Source organism: Sebastes fasciatus, chromosome 20 (genome assembly GCF_043250625.1).
Source record: "Sebastes fasciatus isolate fSebFas1 chromosome 20, fSebFas1.pri, whole genome shotgun sequence".
In the NCBI taxonomy this organism is placed as follows: Eukaryota; Metazoa; Chordata; class Actinopteri; order Perciformes; family Sebastidae; genus Sebastes; species Sebastes fasciatus.
This window is the reverse complement of record NC_133814.1, coordinates 20,214,657-20,232,283: the sequence shown is the minus strand read 5'-3', so window position 1 is coordinate 20,232,283 and position 17,627 is coordinate 20,214,657. Positions and strand designations below refer to the sequence as shown.

The 17,627-nt window shown below is 43.5% G+C and overlaps 1 protein-coding gene across 5 annotated transcripts in view; it reads left to right on the top strand.

Moving 5' to 3' along the window:
- usp54b (ubiquitin specific peptidase 54b) overlaps positions 1-17,627 on the top strand; it is a 64,561-nt gene that overhangs the window by 33,175 nt on the left and 13,759 nt on the right. For 4 of the 5 annotated variants that reach the window (XR_012591864.1, XM_074619663.1, XM_074619664.1 and 1 more), the window contains 11 exons: positions 254-367; positions 498-580; positions 2,955-3,060; positions 6,190-6,336; positions 9,593-9,742; positions 10,322-10,514; positions 10,721-10,903; positions 11,247-11,466; positions 12,616-13,002; positions 13,283-13,410; positions 13,780-13,941. Coding sequence is in view for 4 of the 5 variants with exons in the window: in XM_074619663.1 (XP_074475764.1) it covers positions 254-367; positions 498-580; positions 2,955-3,060; positions 6,190-6,336; positions 9,593-9,742; positions 10,322-10,514; positions 10,721-10,903; positions 11,247-11,466; positions 12,616-13,002; positions 13,283-13,410; positions 13,780-13,941 (1,873 nt within the window). In the remaining variant the exon portion in view is untranslated. The remainder of the gene's footprint in view (positions 1-253; positions 368-497; positions 581-2,954; positions 3,061-6,189; positions 6,337-9,592; positions 9,743-10,321; positions 10,515-10,720; positions 10,904-11,246; positions 11,467-12,615; positions 13,003-13,282; positions 13,411-13,779; positions 13,942-17,627) is intronic. The other variant, XM_074619666.1, reaches the window with a different exon arrangement.

Genomic DNA, 17,627 nt, shown 5'->3' with positions numbered 1-17,627 from the left:
GCGCTGTCTGATCGATTGGTAGTAAATGTGTTCAGTCAGGGAATCCGTCGGCTTCTTATGAAATATAGATGCTGCTCCCACGGTCAGATTAACAGGAGCACCAACAGAGAGGAACGATCAAACGCACACACACACACACACACACACACACACACACACACACACACACACTGTACATATGTATACAATATAAACAAGCACATATGCCAACTAACCACACACACATTAAATTGACATCCATTTTGTGTCTCAGGAGAACCTCCTGATGCGTATCCACTTCCACATCAGCGCGGAGAGTCGAGAGGACATCTGCACAGCCAAGCACTGCATACCACACCAGAAGTTTGCCATGACTCTGTTTGAACAGGTAGGACGTTGTTCTCTCACTTTCAAAGAGCCGTTACATGGTTCACTTTTGGGGGCTTTAAATTTAAAAAATTGCATTTTAAAGAACACAATGTCCGGCGATGAATCTGAGGATGTATTTGTGTTTGCAGTGTGTGTGTAACAGCTGTGGCGCCACATCAGACCCCTTGCCCTTCATTCAGATGGTTCATTACATCTCCACTACATCCCTCTGGTAAGACCAGACACACGCCTACACACACACACACACACACACACACTGCAGTAAATCTGGCAGCAAGCTGAGGCTGGGTGGCAGTAAAGGAAGGTACAGCGTGTTCTCTTCTTCCCTGCACGGGTCCCTGCTGAACACTGAACTGTGAGCACACAGACATTATGCACACACACACATACGTGTACGTTCATGCATATGCAAGAGCAGGTGAGCTTGCGCATAATGTCGCATGTTCAGGTAGATGTCAGCGCAGGTAAATGCACACACAGGATATCCTCAGAGCCGTTGCACAAAAAACTTGCGCACGCTCCGAGTCAATGAAATAAGGAAGAGGGGAAGTAATCAATCAGCTGTTTGATTCAGTAGACCCAGGGGGCGACATAAATCTATAAGTGGAACAGTGGGTCGGAGAGGCTGCAAACGAGAGGGGAAATAAGAGGATATATCGCTCCATATCCCTTTTGGAAATGGAACACGGCGGAGGAAATAGAGGGATGAATGAGGGGGGCAAAAGTACAAATAAACACTGTTTGTCGAGGTAGTCGTGGGGCATAGCGGTGCCACAGCTCTGTGTTTGTGCCTGTTAGCACTGCCGAGCTATTTTTACCCTTAGTGGAGCCTGTTGTTTACAGTCGCCAAATATGCAAAAGTCAACATGAGTAATAATATAATCAGAGGGCAACCAAAAAGACAAACACAGTTCTGGTTCAAGCACAATTCAAACAGAAGTAAACAGAAGATGGTGTGTTTTTTTTTTCGTTTTTTTCTCTCGGCGTTCTTGGCCTCGCATCTTCCTGGGCATCTGAAGAGGAGAGGCCGAGCGAGGAGGGATTGAAATGGAGTGAGAGTATAGAAGAGGTTGAGTTCATTTCCGGCTAATGGAAGGGGTGAGGAGAGGGGGGGGGGAGGAAGAGAGAGATTTGGATGGTTTTTAAAAATTCTTAAAGGAATACTTCACCAGAAGAAAAAACAATGCTGATTCATTCTTTGCACACATAATCCCATACACGGCACCGAGTCCGTTTGGTATTCACAGATGATAATAACGTACATATGAGTTTGTCCTTCAGAGGACAATCGTACTTATAAGGGATAAATAAAGCTCAGTATTAAAGTGTTGTTGCTTTAAAGCTGCAGTGGGTAGAAATGGAGCAAATATGATTAAAAAAGTTATTTTTATCGGTCACTATATCCTGACAGTAGTGCATGAGACAGGTAATCTGAAAATAATCATGTGCCTCGGTGTCCTCCGGTGCTCCTAACGGCATCTGCAAGGTTTCACAGGCTGGAGGAAAACAACCAATCAGAGCCGAGCTGGAGTCTCTGAGCAGCTGTCAATCACTCGCGAACTCCGATCAAACGGTCAAACTAGGCAGCGCTGATCAAATATGAATCAATATTCTGTTACTGTAATGCCTATTTCTCGCCTCAAATGTTTTCAGAAACATCTAGTAGTGTACTGTTTAGCTGTAAAATGAGAAAGTTTGTGACCCGTCAGCCATGTTGAGATCTGTTGAGGAAATGCCAAGCACAGCCAATAGGAATGCTCAATAGAAACGCTCTCTCTCTGAAATTACCTGTGATTGGCCAAAGTCTCCCGTCACGGGCCTGAAAACAGAGCCATGAGGAGGTGCAGAAGTGTAGTTTTCTCTCAGAACACTTGAATTACAAAATGCTGAAGGTTATTATGGGATTTTTTGCCCAATAATGCCAAAAACATTCTGCCTACTGCTGCTTTAAGCCTTGCTGAAGGAGATTGCCTCTAATATACAGCTTTGCCCCACAAGTAAAGTCTTTTTTCATCAAATTATGCTAGTTATATTCTCCTTTAATAACAATAATAATGTTTCTCTACTGTTATTGCTCCCTGTGGGGAAATTGTCTTTTAGCACGACCACTTTAGGAAGGTCAAAGATTGTAATCCGTCACACAGGATTCAGAATCTTTTTCACAGCCTTAATGACTGTATAATCTAGATTTCCTTTTCTTTTTCCTTCATTTTATTTTCTTTATTAAAGCAGATGAGGAAAAAGCCCGCGGGACTGACTCAGAGTTGGTGTGTGTGAACGGTTGCCTAAGCACTACACAAGGCCAGATAAACAACACACTGCAGAATTAATAGATTTTCGACAGATTTTCAGCCACAAATACCAGAGGAAATGAAACAATTGCCTGCAAATTGCTGTACAGTACCACGAAACAGACACGCTTAACAAGTTTAAAGAATGGAAACAATGTTTCTGGCGGCCACAACTCACATTCAGGCTTCACAATAGATGTTTTCTTCTGTTCACAAAAGCTTTCATCCTGGGAAGCATACACATTCACGTGCGTGCATCATTTTGTTGTTTTGTGTGTGTGTCCAATGCTGCAGTAACCAGGCGGTGAGGATGCTGGAGTGCAGAGACAAACCCACGCCGGACATGTTTGGAGAACTGCTCCGCAACGCCAGCAACATGGGAGACCTGCGCAACTGCCCTGTAAGAGCACACACACACAACACACATAACATATGGACACACACTTCAATGTGCACACAGCACTCAGCAACTTGATACTGTTGAAGGTTCTCTATACGATATCCAGAGCATTTATATAGCATCAAACAACTATTTGCTCTGTAAAGTGGCTGTCGCCATGTTGAGAGCCGTGCGGAGGCAACAGAAATGCTCCCAATCTCGCATTTAGCGTCTTTAACTTCAGAACTTCAGAAACAAGAGTGTGCAAAACATAAACTGTGCTTTAAATATTAATTTTTGTCCCCTTTCCATGTTAATTTTCTTTCTTTTAATGTAATCCAAAATCAGCATTTTTCTTTTTTCTGATATCAAAAGAAAGGGGGGAAAAAGATCCCAACAATGATGCGAAAAGCAGGGTGAAAATCAGCGTTTAAAAATATAATTCGCAGCGTAACCACTTTGGTGGTTTCATAATTTCTTGCTTGTTTTCCCCCCTTCCTTCTTGGTGGGTCTATGTTACATAATCAGCATCTCATTTGCATTTTCTTCCCATTTCTCTCTTCACTTTCTATCATTGGAAGCATTTTCCGACTTCTCTTCATCGACCTCTTTACAGTAAAACATAATGATCGTCGTCGTCTTGCGGAAGGAAACAAAAGAACATTTGGTTGTGCAGGAAACAATCATTTTAAAATACTCAGTCTAAAAATTTTTTTGTATTTTTAGGTGAAAAGTAGTAAAAAAAAAAAGCCTCAAATATATAGTCTGCTGTGTTGAAGAGAGATTACAGTGAGATAGAGAGTATGATGCCTTTGTTCTGCAGGGTTGTGTGTTGTGCTGCCACATGGGAAAGTACTGCTGCTGAATAGATCCAGCTCGGCCCCGCTCTCTGCCAACGAGTCCGCACAAAGAGCCTCCTCAGCTTCCCCCTCTCGTCACACCGCCGCTGCAGCTACACTAACCCAACACACACCGTTAGCTTAGCCACGGCCCAAACGCTGACGTTGTGTGCGCAGTCCTGCGGGAGTCACACGAACCTGTCATTTTTGGTTATTTAAAACGAGCTAAATTTAATTAATCGAATATATAGATGCTGCAGTAGAAGAAGTTTTCAGATCTTTTACCACCTTAAAAGTAGCAATATCAAAAAATGGTGTTTTTCATCTGAAAGCTGGGAACCTGAAGATTAATTTGAGATGCAGCTCAGCACTGTGTGTCAAGTTGTTCTAGTCATTAATAAGGAATACATATTAATTAATTAATCAATTACAATAAATTGTGAGTATATAAAAGCGTAGAAAATGCTGATATGATTTTGTGATGGCCATCCCCACGCTCTATTATGTCTCATAAATTGTTGCAACAATTTTTGGGTTGATACCATTTGTTACACAGATTCGCACAGATTACCACTCAAGAATTGATAAAAAATGATCAATAATCCCTCCAAAATACCACATTAAGACACCAAGACCTTGATGAACACCATAGAAAAAGCCATGCTGTGATTTGGTATCAAAAACTTTTGACATTTGGAGATTTCTGCAAGAATTGCATTTTTCAGCGATTGGATGGCGAGCACTTCTGTTCTGGAAACTGCTCAGAAACCCCCTTATTGTCAATCTACCTAGGGAAGCCATCCATCCTCTGAATGCTCTAGGACTCTAGTTTATGGCTGTAAAGTTTCATGAAATTTAAAAAAAATACACCAAGGAGTAAAAAGAAGATGTGCCGGTACTGTGTACCGATGAGTACCGGCCCACTTTGAGCAGGTTAGCCAAACCTATTTGGAAGAGAAAACAAACCCAAACTTAAGGTGACTTTCATTTTCTTTCCTCCAAATAAATTGGTTTAGATAATCTGGCTAAACTGTTGGCTTGTTTACAGACTGTCTCATCAACTGACTGGCCCATCAGACTTTGATGTAGCCATGTTGCAGCTTTCCCAAATCCCAGCAATAACTGTGGGAGTACAAAGTTAACATGACTGATGGACAAAACTACAAAGACAACCGTGATTATCCTTTGAAGGAACTCAGTAACTTTCCACCTCAGTATAGATGTGTGGTGGTTTTGCTTTTCACCAATCCCACATCTGCCTCCTCAGCGGTCACCGCATTAATAAAAGTGAGATTGTCTCTTTATTTCGGCGCTGTATTGAGTCGTGAGGAAGCAAAAACATTTCCCTAAAGTTGTTTCATTTTTGCTGTGAAGAATCAGCCGCGATCAGCATTCTGCAAACCTCCAGTATCCTTTGACCAGCAGCACTATTATATAACTCACTCTCTCCTGGAAAGGTCTGCATAGCCACAGCAACAAAGACGAGAGAAATGAAAAGAAAATCTTTGCATATAACATTCAGAGATGAGACTGCACCGATCAATGTTGCATTATGAAGCAGAGCGAATCTGTTTGTACGATCATTTGATGAATGATGTTGTCAGCGGCTGTTCCCGGCGGTGAGGCAGCACAGAGCGCTAACTGAGGCCGTGTGTCCCCGTCGATGCGTCTTGAGCTAACAGATCGCCTCTGTGTCTCGGTGCTGTGCTGTTTGGCTGCTGCTCCCCGGCTTGTGTTTGTGTCCCTCTCTGAGAATTTAGAAGCACACCCTGGCAAAGTACCTTCCTGCCATCTCTGGTGCCAGCGCAAGACAGCACGCCGCCCACGAAGGGAGAGCTCTCTGTCAGTGTGTGTGTTTGTGCATATGTGTGTGTGTGTGTGTGCGAGTGTGTGCGAGTGTTGTGTTTGGCAAAGTGTTTGGTTGCCGGGGTGTTCTCAGGCTGTTTCCGAGCCCGCTCTGCCAGCGCTGCGTGCATGCTCGTGTGTGCGCATGTGTGTGTGTGTGTGCGCACCGGCTCTGCGGTGGGTCATGACTCAAAGGAAGGATTCAGAACACACGGTTCTGAACTCAACAGAAGGCTCAAGAGACAAATACAACTCAGCACAGCGCTTCTTCCTCTGTCGCTCTCTCTTACAATCACCTCTTTTATCTCTGCCCCTCATTCTCCCACTGTTCAGTTTATCCGTGCGTGTATCTGCACGCAGGCTCGTGTGTTCGTCGCTGCCAAATAAAGGGATGGTTTTTTAGCGATGCACACAGGAGGATGAATAAACCTGTTTGATCACTTCCTGTCCTCTCCCTCCATCACAGAGTAACTGCGGGGAGGTGTTGCGTATCCGCCGGGTGCTGATGAACTCGCCGGAGATCGTGTCCATCGGGCTGGTGTGGGACTCGGACCACTCGGCTCTGGCGGAGGACGTCATACACAGCCTGGGGACCTGCCTGCGTCTGGGAGATGTAAGGGGATCAACACACACATTATACGGTCATTACAGCACATTAGCATACGTTATGTATGCCTATGTGAGCAGCCAAGCACGAACGCCCCAAACGCTGACATAAATACAGACACTCTAAAGGAGCTTTTTGTACAGGGTACCGATGAGCCAGAGGTGCCCATTGGTACACACTGTACCAATCGGATGTTTGTGGTGGGGATTGCACCCTCAGTTCCTCATGAAGCTCATGGATGTGCCAGATTTTTAGCTTCTCTAGTGGCAGAAGTCGTGTGGCACTTTGGTCCAGATTGAAATATTTCTACAAATATTGGATGGATTGCCATAAAATTTGGTACAAATATTCACGGTTTCCAGAGGATGAATCCTACTGACTTTGTGGATCCTCTGACTTTTAATCAGGCCAAATAAAAATGGTCCAATGGTCCAAATACGTGAAAAACTACTTTTTGTCTAGTGCTAATTACGTAATGATCACATGCCAATCTATGATGGTAACATTGTTAAACAGTGAACTGTATATAAGAAGTGGACGTAGTCACCGTAATGTCACCTGTTGGTTTGTGGACTGCGATTTTGAAGACTCAAGTTCGGCATTTTGGCCTTTCACCATCTTGTTTTTTTGCAACCAGAAGTGACACGAGAGGATGGAGCTAAGTACAACTGAACACTGAATAAGACATTTTTAGGCGACCAAAATGTTACCATTAACGTTAATGAACTGAAAACCCACTGTGAAAGGGTTAAAGTTGTAAGACGAACTCCCAGACCGGACAACGCCGTGGTAGCGACCTGTTAATCACAAGGTAGCCACGCCCTAAAGCATACCCTGCTCTATGGTCTATTTGACTCTAAATGGGACCATAATTTACTAAATGAATATCATGCTGTATTGAAGAAGACTTGAAACTAGCGATTGAGACCATAAACTCATGTTTATAATGTTTACTGAGGTAATAAATCAAGTGAGAAGTAGGCTCATTTTCTCATAGACTTCTATACAATCAGACTTCTTTTTGCAACCAGAGGAGTCGCCCCCTGCTGGCTGTTAGAAAGAATGCAAGTTTAAGGCACTTCCTCATTGGCTGTTAGAGAGAAAAAAACACACTGATGCGCCAACAGTCTGACATGAACACATGCAAGGACACGCATGTACTCTCAAAGACACACTAAATGTGCAACACACAAATACAGAATCCAAATATGGGCATGCTGTAGAGACCAGTAACTCAATCCCGTTCCAGCTCACTCTGAAAAACAACAAATTATAACACACTAGACCACCTGACTTCCGTTATTCTCATATAGCTGCAGCTGCTTTCACACCTCGCACGTGTTCAACCCCTGATTCTCCGTGTCATGAGTAATACTGATGCATTTTAATGCCACCGTAACATCTCCAGTCGCATTCTGAAGCGGTATCCATGAATAATGGATCAGTGGATATGACTATGTGTTACAGTGAGTCAAGTCCTTTTCCTCTATCTTCTGTCTCCGCCTGCTGCTGTTTCCCCTCGTTTTCATCCGTTGTGAGATGAAGCCAGTTGTCAGATACGAATCGGAGGCACAATCTATCGCATTCTTTGCTTTTGTTTAGTCGTTCAAATCAGAGAAAGTGAATCCATCTGCCTCCTGTACCACTCCTCCTCCTCCTCCACTGCTTTCACTTTCTCTCTCTTTGTCTGTCTTCTGCATCTGCTTTCTCTCTTTTCTGCTTCCCTCTTACTCTTTTATGTTCTTTCTCTGCCTTAGATTAGATCATTTTAGTGCTGAAACAATTCGTCTGTTACAATAAATAGATTATCTTCATCATGTCAATTATCAAGCAGAAATGCTGAACACTTGCTGGTTCCAACTTTTCAAATATAAGGATTTGCTGTCTTTCTTTGTTTTGTATCGGTCGAAAAAAGCAATTTGAAGACGTTATTTTGTTGATTAATGATTAATTGAAAAAAGTAATCAACTATAAAAGTATCAGTAAAGTGCAGATCACCGCCAGGTGTATCTGCAACGACCACTGCTGTAATGTTTGCTTGAATGAATACAAACCACAATTGCCCTGTGTCGAGACCGCAAGTGTATCAGACACATTTTACTTTTTCTGATAGCTGCATTAGCCCTATTAGCTGTTAGCTCACAGTAGCCCCGTCAGCTGTTAGCCCTGTTATCTACTGTATATTAGCCCCATTAGCTGTATTAGCTCTCTTAGCTGTATTAGCCAAAACACTGTATCGATTTTTAATGAACCTCTTTAAAATCCAGACCGCTATTCTGTCTTTCTGCATCCTTTGCTACCAACCATGTCTTACTTGCATGTAGGAGGCTAAATAACACTCCAAAGTTACGCAAAAACTTTAGCGAGGAAAAACTGCCATGGCCATTTTCAAGCCCTTGACCTCTGACTTAAATATATGTGACGGAAAATGGGTTCAATATGGGTACCCAGGAGTCTCCCCTTTACAGACATGCCCACTTTATGATGATCACATGCAGTTTTTTGAATGCAGTACAAATGTGTTATTTTTCGCCTATTCTAAAAATGGTGTATTTGAATATTTCTGGATACTGGGGTCCCTAAACAGTCGTAGAATTGCATAAATTGGGTATAACTGTAAAGTGCAAAGAGACTCTTGTGGATCCAATGAGACCAATTGTATTCATGTGCGATGATGTTAGCCCCCGTAAGAGCCATTTTTTTACTCCGATTTTAAACAAATGGTGGTGTGACTATGACAGTTTTCCTAAAATTATATTTGAAAACAATATATCGCCTTGCTTACAGTATCGCAATATGTTGAATCGTTACCCCTGTGTCATGTATTGTATCGCCAGATTCTTGCAAATACACAGCCCTATTAGTGTGCGTGATTAGCAGTGGACAGCCATTATGTACTTACCAACACCTGCAGTACTTTAATTGCATTGATCTGTGTGCTAATAGCAGTAGTATTAATGTGAAATCTATGCATCATTTCTGCATGAAAAGCTGCAGTAAATATATGTATCACTGTACAGTATGTGCAGTATACAATGAGAGGAAAGTGAGGAGTTTGAGCAAAGGCAGTGTGTGGAGGATTACTGCATACAGCATACTGTATATACTAGGTGAGCAAAAATGTGCCTGTATTCACATTAAGTCCCCTATCTCTATCTCCCCCCCTACTGCACACCTCTCCCTCTCTTCCCTGCATCCCTCCCTGTCTCCTCCCCCTCCATCCCCTCTCTCCTTCTCTCTCTCTCTCTCTCTCTCTCTGTAGTTGTTCTACCGTGTGACAGAGGAGAGGGCTCGCCAGGCGGAGCTCTACTTGGTGGGCATGGTGTGCTACTACGGCAAGCACTACTCCACCTTCTTCTTCCAGACCAAGATACGCAAGTGGATGTACTTCGACGACGCCCACGTCAAAGAGGTGAGACACAGTTCGGAGTCTGCATGCTGCAACGCTGCAACGCGGGGAGGGTGTGCAGTGCTGTACAGTATCTGCTGCATCTCCAATTGAGAGCGGCAGTGATGAGAACTACGCTGTATGTGAGTTCAAGTGCTGCATGGTCAGCGGGGGCGGTTTGAGATTGATTATGTGTTTAAGGTTTAATCCCCTGTCTTTGTTTTAATCTTAAATGCTGGAACTGATCTTATGTTGTAAAGCAATCATGGTTAAAGCATGAGTTGTCCTCCATAAAGGCTGGAAAATGCATTTTGTGGTGACCGCATCGAGGGAAGCCGGGATTGTCAAAAGTGTGATATAAAGTGAAGTCCTTGACATTTGTATCAGTCACAGGTCATATTGGGTGATTCAGCTAATGGAAAAGTGTGATAATATGATATCAATAAGGACACACAGCAGCACAACGTGTGTTTGACCTTCTAGTTTTGGTGGAATATGCGTAATGTTATATCTTAATACGGATAGATTTACTTTGTCATTGTGTGTGGGTTTATGTGTATGTGTGTGTGTGTGTGTGTGTGTGTTGCCCTGCTGCACCTTCAGATCGGCCCTAAGTGGAAGGACGTGGTGTCTCGCTGTATCAAAGGCCACTATCAGCCCCTGCTGCTGCTCTATGCTGACCCCCGTGGGACGCCGGTGATACTGCAGGAGAGCCCCAACCCCTGTACCAGCTCCAACCCGCAGCTGGAGCTCCAGCACTGCAGCAGCAAGACTGGTTACGACAGCGAAGACTCTGGTACAGCAAGGATGACACACTCTGCTACGGATCAGATTACTCAGTGTTTATCATCGGGGGGGGGCGGGAGGTTACAGCTTTAAAGCTCTGACCTTCAACCCTATAATCCGACTTCTGCTTCTGTATACCGCAGAGCCTGAAGTTATTTTGATTGTAAAAACATAAGGAGATGCAGGATTAACTCTCTGTCTCTTGTTCCCTCTCAGGTCGGGAGCCGTCCATATCCAGCGACACTCGCACCGACTCGTCGACGGACAGCTCGAGTCACCGCGCCTCCCGCAACCGATCCCTCCACCAGTCCACGGGCAGCCACCTCTCCAGCGATTCCCAGACCACAGTGGTCTGTAATTACGACATCGGCACACCGCCGCACGGTGCCGACGCCGGAGGTAATACCGCATTCGAGTTTGGAGGCAAAGTTACAAGTTATTTATACTTGTACAGATGCACCTTCAGTCAAAACACCTTGACAGCTTCGAAACAACTGCAAATACAGCAGTGACTGCAGTGTTTTCAGAGAAAGTACTAAACTGCGGTACTTGTTCTAGGCACAAGTCAGAGCAAACAGTGGTAATGAGTTCTTTGTGCTTCATCACTGCAGAGTCTTCAGGTTATACGCCTTGTTAGTGGTTATTCTCATATTTATTTGCGCTACATAATTGCCCCCCCTGTGGGATGAATAAAAATATTATTGGATTCACTTTTTTCTCTCTTTTCTCTCCCCACGTTCAGAGTCAGCAGTGGAGGGTCCTCCCCGCCCTCCCTCTCCTCCTCTGCAGGAGTACAAGGAGACGGCCGTCTTCCTCCTCTCCTCCCGCCGGCCACTCACCTCTTCCTCCTCCTCCTCTCGTCCCCTGTCCTCCTCCTCTTCGTCAGGGGTTGGGGGCTGTGAGGGCGGGGTCGGGGGGCCCCACTGGGAGGATGAAAGCACCAGCAGTGAGAGCAAGTCCAGGTACTGCACCACTGATACACACCTAAATGCATCGACGTTAGACATCCTGCCTTTCAATTCACATTCAAATGCTGTCAAAGTTAACGCCACAATAACGCACTAACGCAAGATCATTTTAATGACCCTAATTTCTTTAACACAATCAATATTTTGGAGGTTGTAGCTGGCTCAGTTTTAAAGCTAGAGTGAAGATACTGGCATCATATCAAACTAGAAAAAACGAATGAATCCACTGGTACAAACCATCACGCTAGCTCGTTGGGAAGTAGTAAATAACGTTCCAAATTTACACTAACTTTTGGCGAGGAAAAACTGGCATGGCCATTTTCAAAGAGGTCCCTTGACCTCTGACCTCAAGATATGTGAATGAAAATGGGTTCTATGGGTACCCACGAGTCTCCCCTTTACAGACATGCCCACTTTATGATAATGACATGCAGTTTGGGGCAAGTCATAGTCAAGTCAGCACACTGACACACTGACAGCTGTTGTTGCCTGTCGGGCTGCAGTTTGCCATGTTATGATTTATTTGAGTATATTTTTTATGCTAAATGCAGTACCTGTGAGGGTTTCTGGACAATAGTTGTCATTGTTTTGTGTTGTTAATTGATTTCCAATAATAAATATATACATATATTTTCATAAAGCAAGCATATTTGCCCACTCCCATGTTGATAAGAGTATTAAATACTTGACAAATCTCCCTTTAAGGTACATTTTTAACAGATAAAAAATGTGCGATTCATTTTCGATTAATCACGATTAAATATCGTAATTGATTGACAGCCCTAGTAAATATATATCCTGCCTTAAAAATCCTACATAAGTTAAATTACAAAGTATTATCAACAAAATGTACCTTAAAAGTATCAAAAGATTTGCTCCAGAGCATCACATGAGCAGAGCCACACTGCAGTATTGTTGGTGGAATAAATGGTTAAAAGATCCATGTGAGTGGACTGACTGAACTATAATTAAGTTGTTTTGTAGGTCATGTATTTTTACTTTTTCTGAGATTTCACTAAGAGATACATTTGCACCTTTTGAGTAGTTTTCACCAGTAATGCAACTTGTATTTGGATACGATATCACACCACTCGTGCTGTCATGTAACATCCCGTGTAACATCTTCCTCCCTTGCTTTTGTAGTTCTTCTGGAGGCCGCTACAGGCCAACCTGGAGGCCCAGGAGAGAGGCCCTGAACATCGACAGCATCTTCACCCGACCGAGAGGCTCCTCTCTGGGCTACAACACCCTGCCTGGTCCCTCTCTCCCTCCGGAGCCCCAGGACTTCTTCCCCTTGGCGGGACCTGCTCCACCCACACAGCCTGGGCAGCAAGAGGTAGAAGGGAGGGAGGTTGGGGAGTTGGAGGCGGGGTTTGGGCTGGTAGGGCAGCCCAGGTGTTTGGGCAGCGGGCGGACAATGGGTCCCCCTGCCCCTCCACCTCTGAGAGGGGTGGAGCACCAGCCACGTCTGATTCAGAGGATGGAGAGTGGCTACGAGAGCAGTGAGAGGAACAGCAGCAGCCCCGACAGGTAGGAAAACTCACAAATAACAATTACTGTCTCTTCCTCTCTGACTCTGTCATTCATTGTCTTTCCCTCTCTTGGTTTCTCTGTCACATTCAATTTCACTTCATCAGCTTGAAATACGAGTGTGACATTAACAACGACAAATTGTCCAACAATTCCTAACAACAAATCAATCAACGGACATATTTGTCAAGAGACGTATGATCTGCACTCTCAACATTTCTTCCCTTTTGTCCATCTTTTTCTTGCTCTCGCCTTCTCTCTGTTTTATTTCTCTCCACAGGGACGTGGGGCAACAGAAGCGGACACTGATGTCAGGGCCTTCATGGCGTTCGGTGCCCAAGTCAAAGAGCAGCGGTGCCATCCTGCAGGAGCTGCCCTCACCCAGCTGGGGCGCCGGCACCAACACAGGTGTGTATTAATGCACGTGTTTGCATTTATCTACAGTAACTTGCATTTGATCTGATTGATAATTTAAAGCAGCAGTGGGTAGAAATGGAGCAGATATGATTAAAAAAAAAGTTATTTTTATAAAACGGTCACTATATCCTGACAGTAGTGCATGAGACAGATCGGAGGAAAACAACCAATCAGAGCTGATCTGGAGCCTTGCCGTCTCTGAGCAGCTGTCAATCATTCGCAAACTCCGATCAAACGGTCAAACTAGGCAGCGCTGATCAAATATGAATCAATATTCTGTTACTGTAATGCCTATTTCTGCCCACCAGCCTACATTCTGCCTACTCCCGCTTTAATTTGACTTTTTTTTGTGTTATTCAGGCGGCCCAGGGCGCAGTGAGCTGGACGAGCTACAGGAGGAGGTGGCGAGGAGAGCCCGCCAACAGGAGCAGCAGAAGCGGAGGGAGGCGGAGCGGGAGGCTGCCATGGGATTCAACCCCAAACCCAGCAAATTCATGGACCTGGACCAGCTCCAACACCAGGGTATGGAAAGGGAAAAGAGGGATTAAGAGATAGACAGAAACAGAGAAGTGGGAGGGAGAGTGGGTGGAGAAGAAGGAAGAGATGTATGGGAGGTTTGACAAAAGAGGACGGTTCACCCAGTTTACAGAAAACATTGTCTCTCACTTACCTCTAGTGGTGTCTAGTGCAGCAATGCAGATTGGTTTTATTTGTTAAGTTTTAAGAAATTCGTCTCTGAGGTCTCTGCCTCTACTTCCATAGAAATGATGGGAATATAATATTTTTTTTGTTACTCACAGCAGTTCATAGGGACTATTTCTTTAATGGAAATTAGTTCTGGTGTAAACTGTCTGCATGGCAAAAAAACAGAATCAGTAAGTGAGAATGTTTTTTGTACATTTGTGTGAACTGGCCCTTTAAGAAGAGGACAACTGCATTTAAAGCTGCACAGGGCAACTGACTTATTTATTACTGACTCGTATGCAGGGTCCGAAATTAACACCTGCCAAGCGCCAAATACTCTCCGCCACATTGGCGGGTTAACCGTTCGTACCAAAATAGTCATATCATAAAAGACTATAAGCTTGGTCTCTACTGCGTTTTGGTGTCATTCACGCTGCTTCTGTCCTCTGCTCTCTGTGTCGGAGTTTGATGTCACTCACACACATGCGGTTGAGAGAGAGAGACAGAGTGAAGTTGTAACGTTACAGCTGTGAACATAGCAGTGCAGTGTGTGAACAGTTTAGTCTATTTGTCCGTGAATACATGCTACAACTCCTCAAAGGGCTGTAACTTAAGGATGTTCTGTTGTCCCAGCGCCGAAAACAATAGAGTAAAAATAGGGTAAATAGACTGCTTGATGTTAACGGTAGCGTTATAGTTAACGCTCGCTAACGAGTCAGCAGCCGACGTTTGCGTTCATAGCGAGTGAGCTGATGATAACGTTACGTTAACTATGAGGAACCAAAACAAAAATCACATGAATGTCCATGATTAATCCCGATTAATAGCAAATGAATCGGACATTTTTTATCTGTTCAAAATGTACCGTAAAGGGAGATTTGTCAAGTATTTTAGTATAGAACTTTGGAGCGTCATTTAGCAAATCCTACTTTTTACACATTAAAAAAATATTTAAATTAACTTAGCTGCATTGTTAACATAAAAATCAAAACAAAGCAAGCAATTAAGCAAATTAGCAAATTAATTATTGATTAATTTCTCTTGGTTTACTCAACATAATACACTCAAATGAAATGTAATGAAATGAAATGTATACGTGACACAAAAAGGCAATTTATTATTTTGGCTGGTAAAAACAATATGCTTGGCCGGTGGATTTAAAAAGTTAATTTCGGACACTGCTCGTATGACTTATTACAATTTCAATTTTCATTGACAAAAAATAAAAGCAGGGCAAATTTATGGCGTTTCAATTAGAGGGATGTGAAGCTGTTTTACGATCCGGGCTAATAAAAGTGTATTTTTATGTTAAAATCTTGCCGGGTGCAGCTTTAAGGTCACATTATCACCTGTTGTCTGGTTTTAGCAGTCGCAGTGACTTATATGTTCTGTCTGACCTCCTCTTTGTCCTCATTCCCATCTGTTCGTCTGTCTCTCCATCTGTCTCCCTCCGTCGGTATGTTTTGTCTAATTAGCTCAGTGTGTGTTACTCCGAGTCGTACTGTATATATTTGGGGTTTTTGTGTGTCATCCATGAGTGTTTTATGTCAGAATAAGTGTGTGTGTTTGTGTCTGACAGTTCAAGCTGAGCTCTAGCTGAGTTCAGAGAGCAAAATCCCCGTCAGATCAGTTTTTAACAAAACTTCCGTGGGACGTTTACTGACCAGGACTGAGTGGGAAACTTTCTCAGGGTGATTCCCATTCAAATTCACAATCCCAGTCCAATTTCAGAGCTCTAGGGAGTTCACAATGCGTTTCTTAGTTTGCAGGAAGACACTGAGTGTGTATTTCTTGTTATATATTTCTGTATGTGTTTGAGTGTGTTCATGAGTTATGTGTGTGCACAGTGAATCTTTGTGTGTGAGACTGTGTGTTCCAGAGCTGTAGACGTGAGACTCGAGTCATACTTAAAGGGACACTCCACCAATTTTATATGTCAAAGTCAATTTCGTAGACTAATGAGACTGTAATGTCTTCTGCGGCTCTGGAGGAGCTTCTGGCGTAATTACTCAATTTACAACAGCTGAGTAATCTCATTTTGGGCTTGGGGACTACTCATTTACTCCACAAATCACGGGCATGGAGTTTTGAAAGATTTAGGCATCTACCAAGAATGGAGGATCTAACAAAAACATATAGAGAGGTGCTTTATGGGAAGTGTAGCAGCTTGACTCATACTAGAGACTAAAAGTTGGGAGTTGCATCAATTTCTTCTTCAGCCACGCTTCCAGCATGGCTCTATGGATAGCTCTGTTGGTGCACCAATTTGGTTTTTGGGTGGATTGCCATGAAATTTGGTTCAGACATTCATGGTTCCAAAAGGATGAGTCCTACCGGCTTTTCCTGTAGCGCCACCATGAGGTCAAAAATGTATTTTGGGTTTATGACCAAATACCTGCAAAACGAATGACTTTCCCATCAACCTCAGCTGTATTTCATGCTAATTAGCTAATGTTAGCATGTTAACACGCTAAAAAAAGGATGGCGTGCTATTGATCCGACGGCCAAATATTCTGAAACCCCAATAATCGAAAATTGTATCGTTGAACCGAAAGCCCATTTGTTCAATAGCCCGTTATCCCGAAAACAAACGTCCATTATTCCAAAAATATGAAGTCTACATGCAACAAACGGAAGCACATGGCTAGTTATTATGCAGAATGACGTCATCGGTGGCAGTTTTTATGCTTACACACACAGGATGTATGTTTTCGGGTCGTCTGTCCGTCCAACGCGATATCTCAGAAACGCCTGGAAGGAATTTCTTCAAATTTGGCAGAAACGTCCACTTGGACTCAGGGATGAACTGATTAGATTCTGGTGGTCAAAGGTCAAAGGTCAAAGGTCAAGGTCCCTGTGACCTCACATTCGTCGCATTCTCGTGATATCTCAGGAAAGCCTTGAACGAATTTCTTCAAATTTGGCACAAACATCCACTTGGACTCAAGAATGAACTGATTAGATTTTGGCGGTCAAAGGTCACTGTGACGATATACAAGACAATATACTTTCTTTGGCCCAAGTAAAGAGAGTCAGAGAGCCGCCAGCATGGCTGAAGACTCTTAGTCTTGTTTAATCTGTCTCTGGCAAGTCCAACAACTTTACGGATTTGCAGTGCTAAATCGCTCAAGTCACAATCAGGACTCAAGACTTGACTTTGACTTGATTACTATGAGTTGACTTACTTAAGACAATTCAACAACAACAAAAAATACATGCTATGTCATTTTCATGGTTGGCATTCAGACACTTTAAAGATTTGCATCTTGCAATTTTCAGACTTGGACATGACCTAAATGACACGAGACGTGACTTCAGATTTACTCTGACAGACTTGACACTTGGCTCGAAAGACAGCTCTGGTGTGGTCCATGTTCCTGTGTGTGTGTGTAGGTGTGTGTGTGTGTGTGTTCATGCATATTTGGTCCTGGCATCCACAAATTATATGTTTCTGTGCCTGTGTTACTATTTTAAGAAAATATGTGTCTGTGTGTGAGAGAGAGAGCCTTGTCTGAACTGCAGGT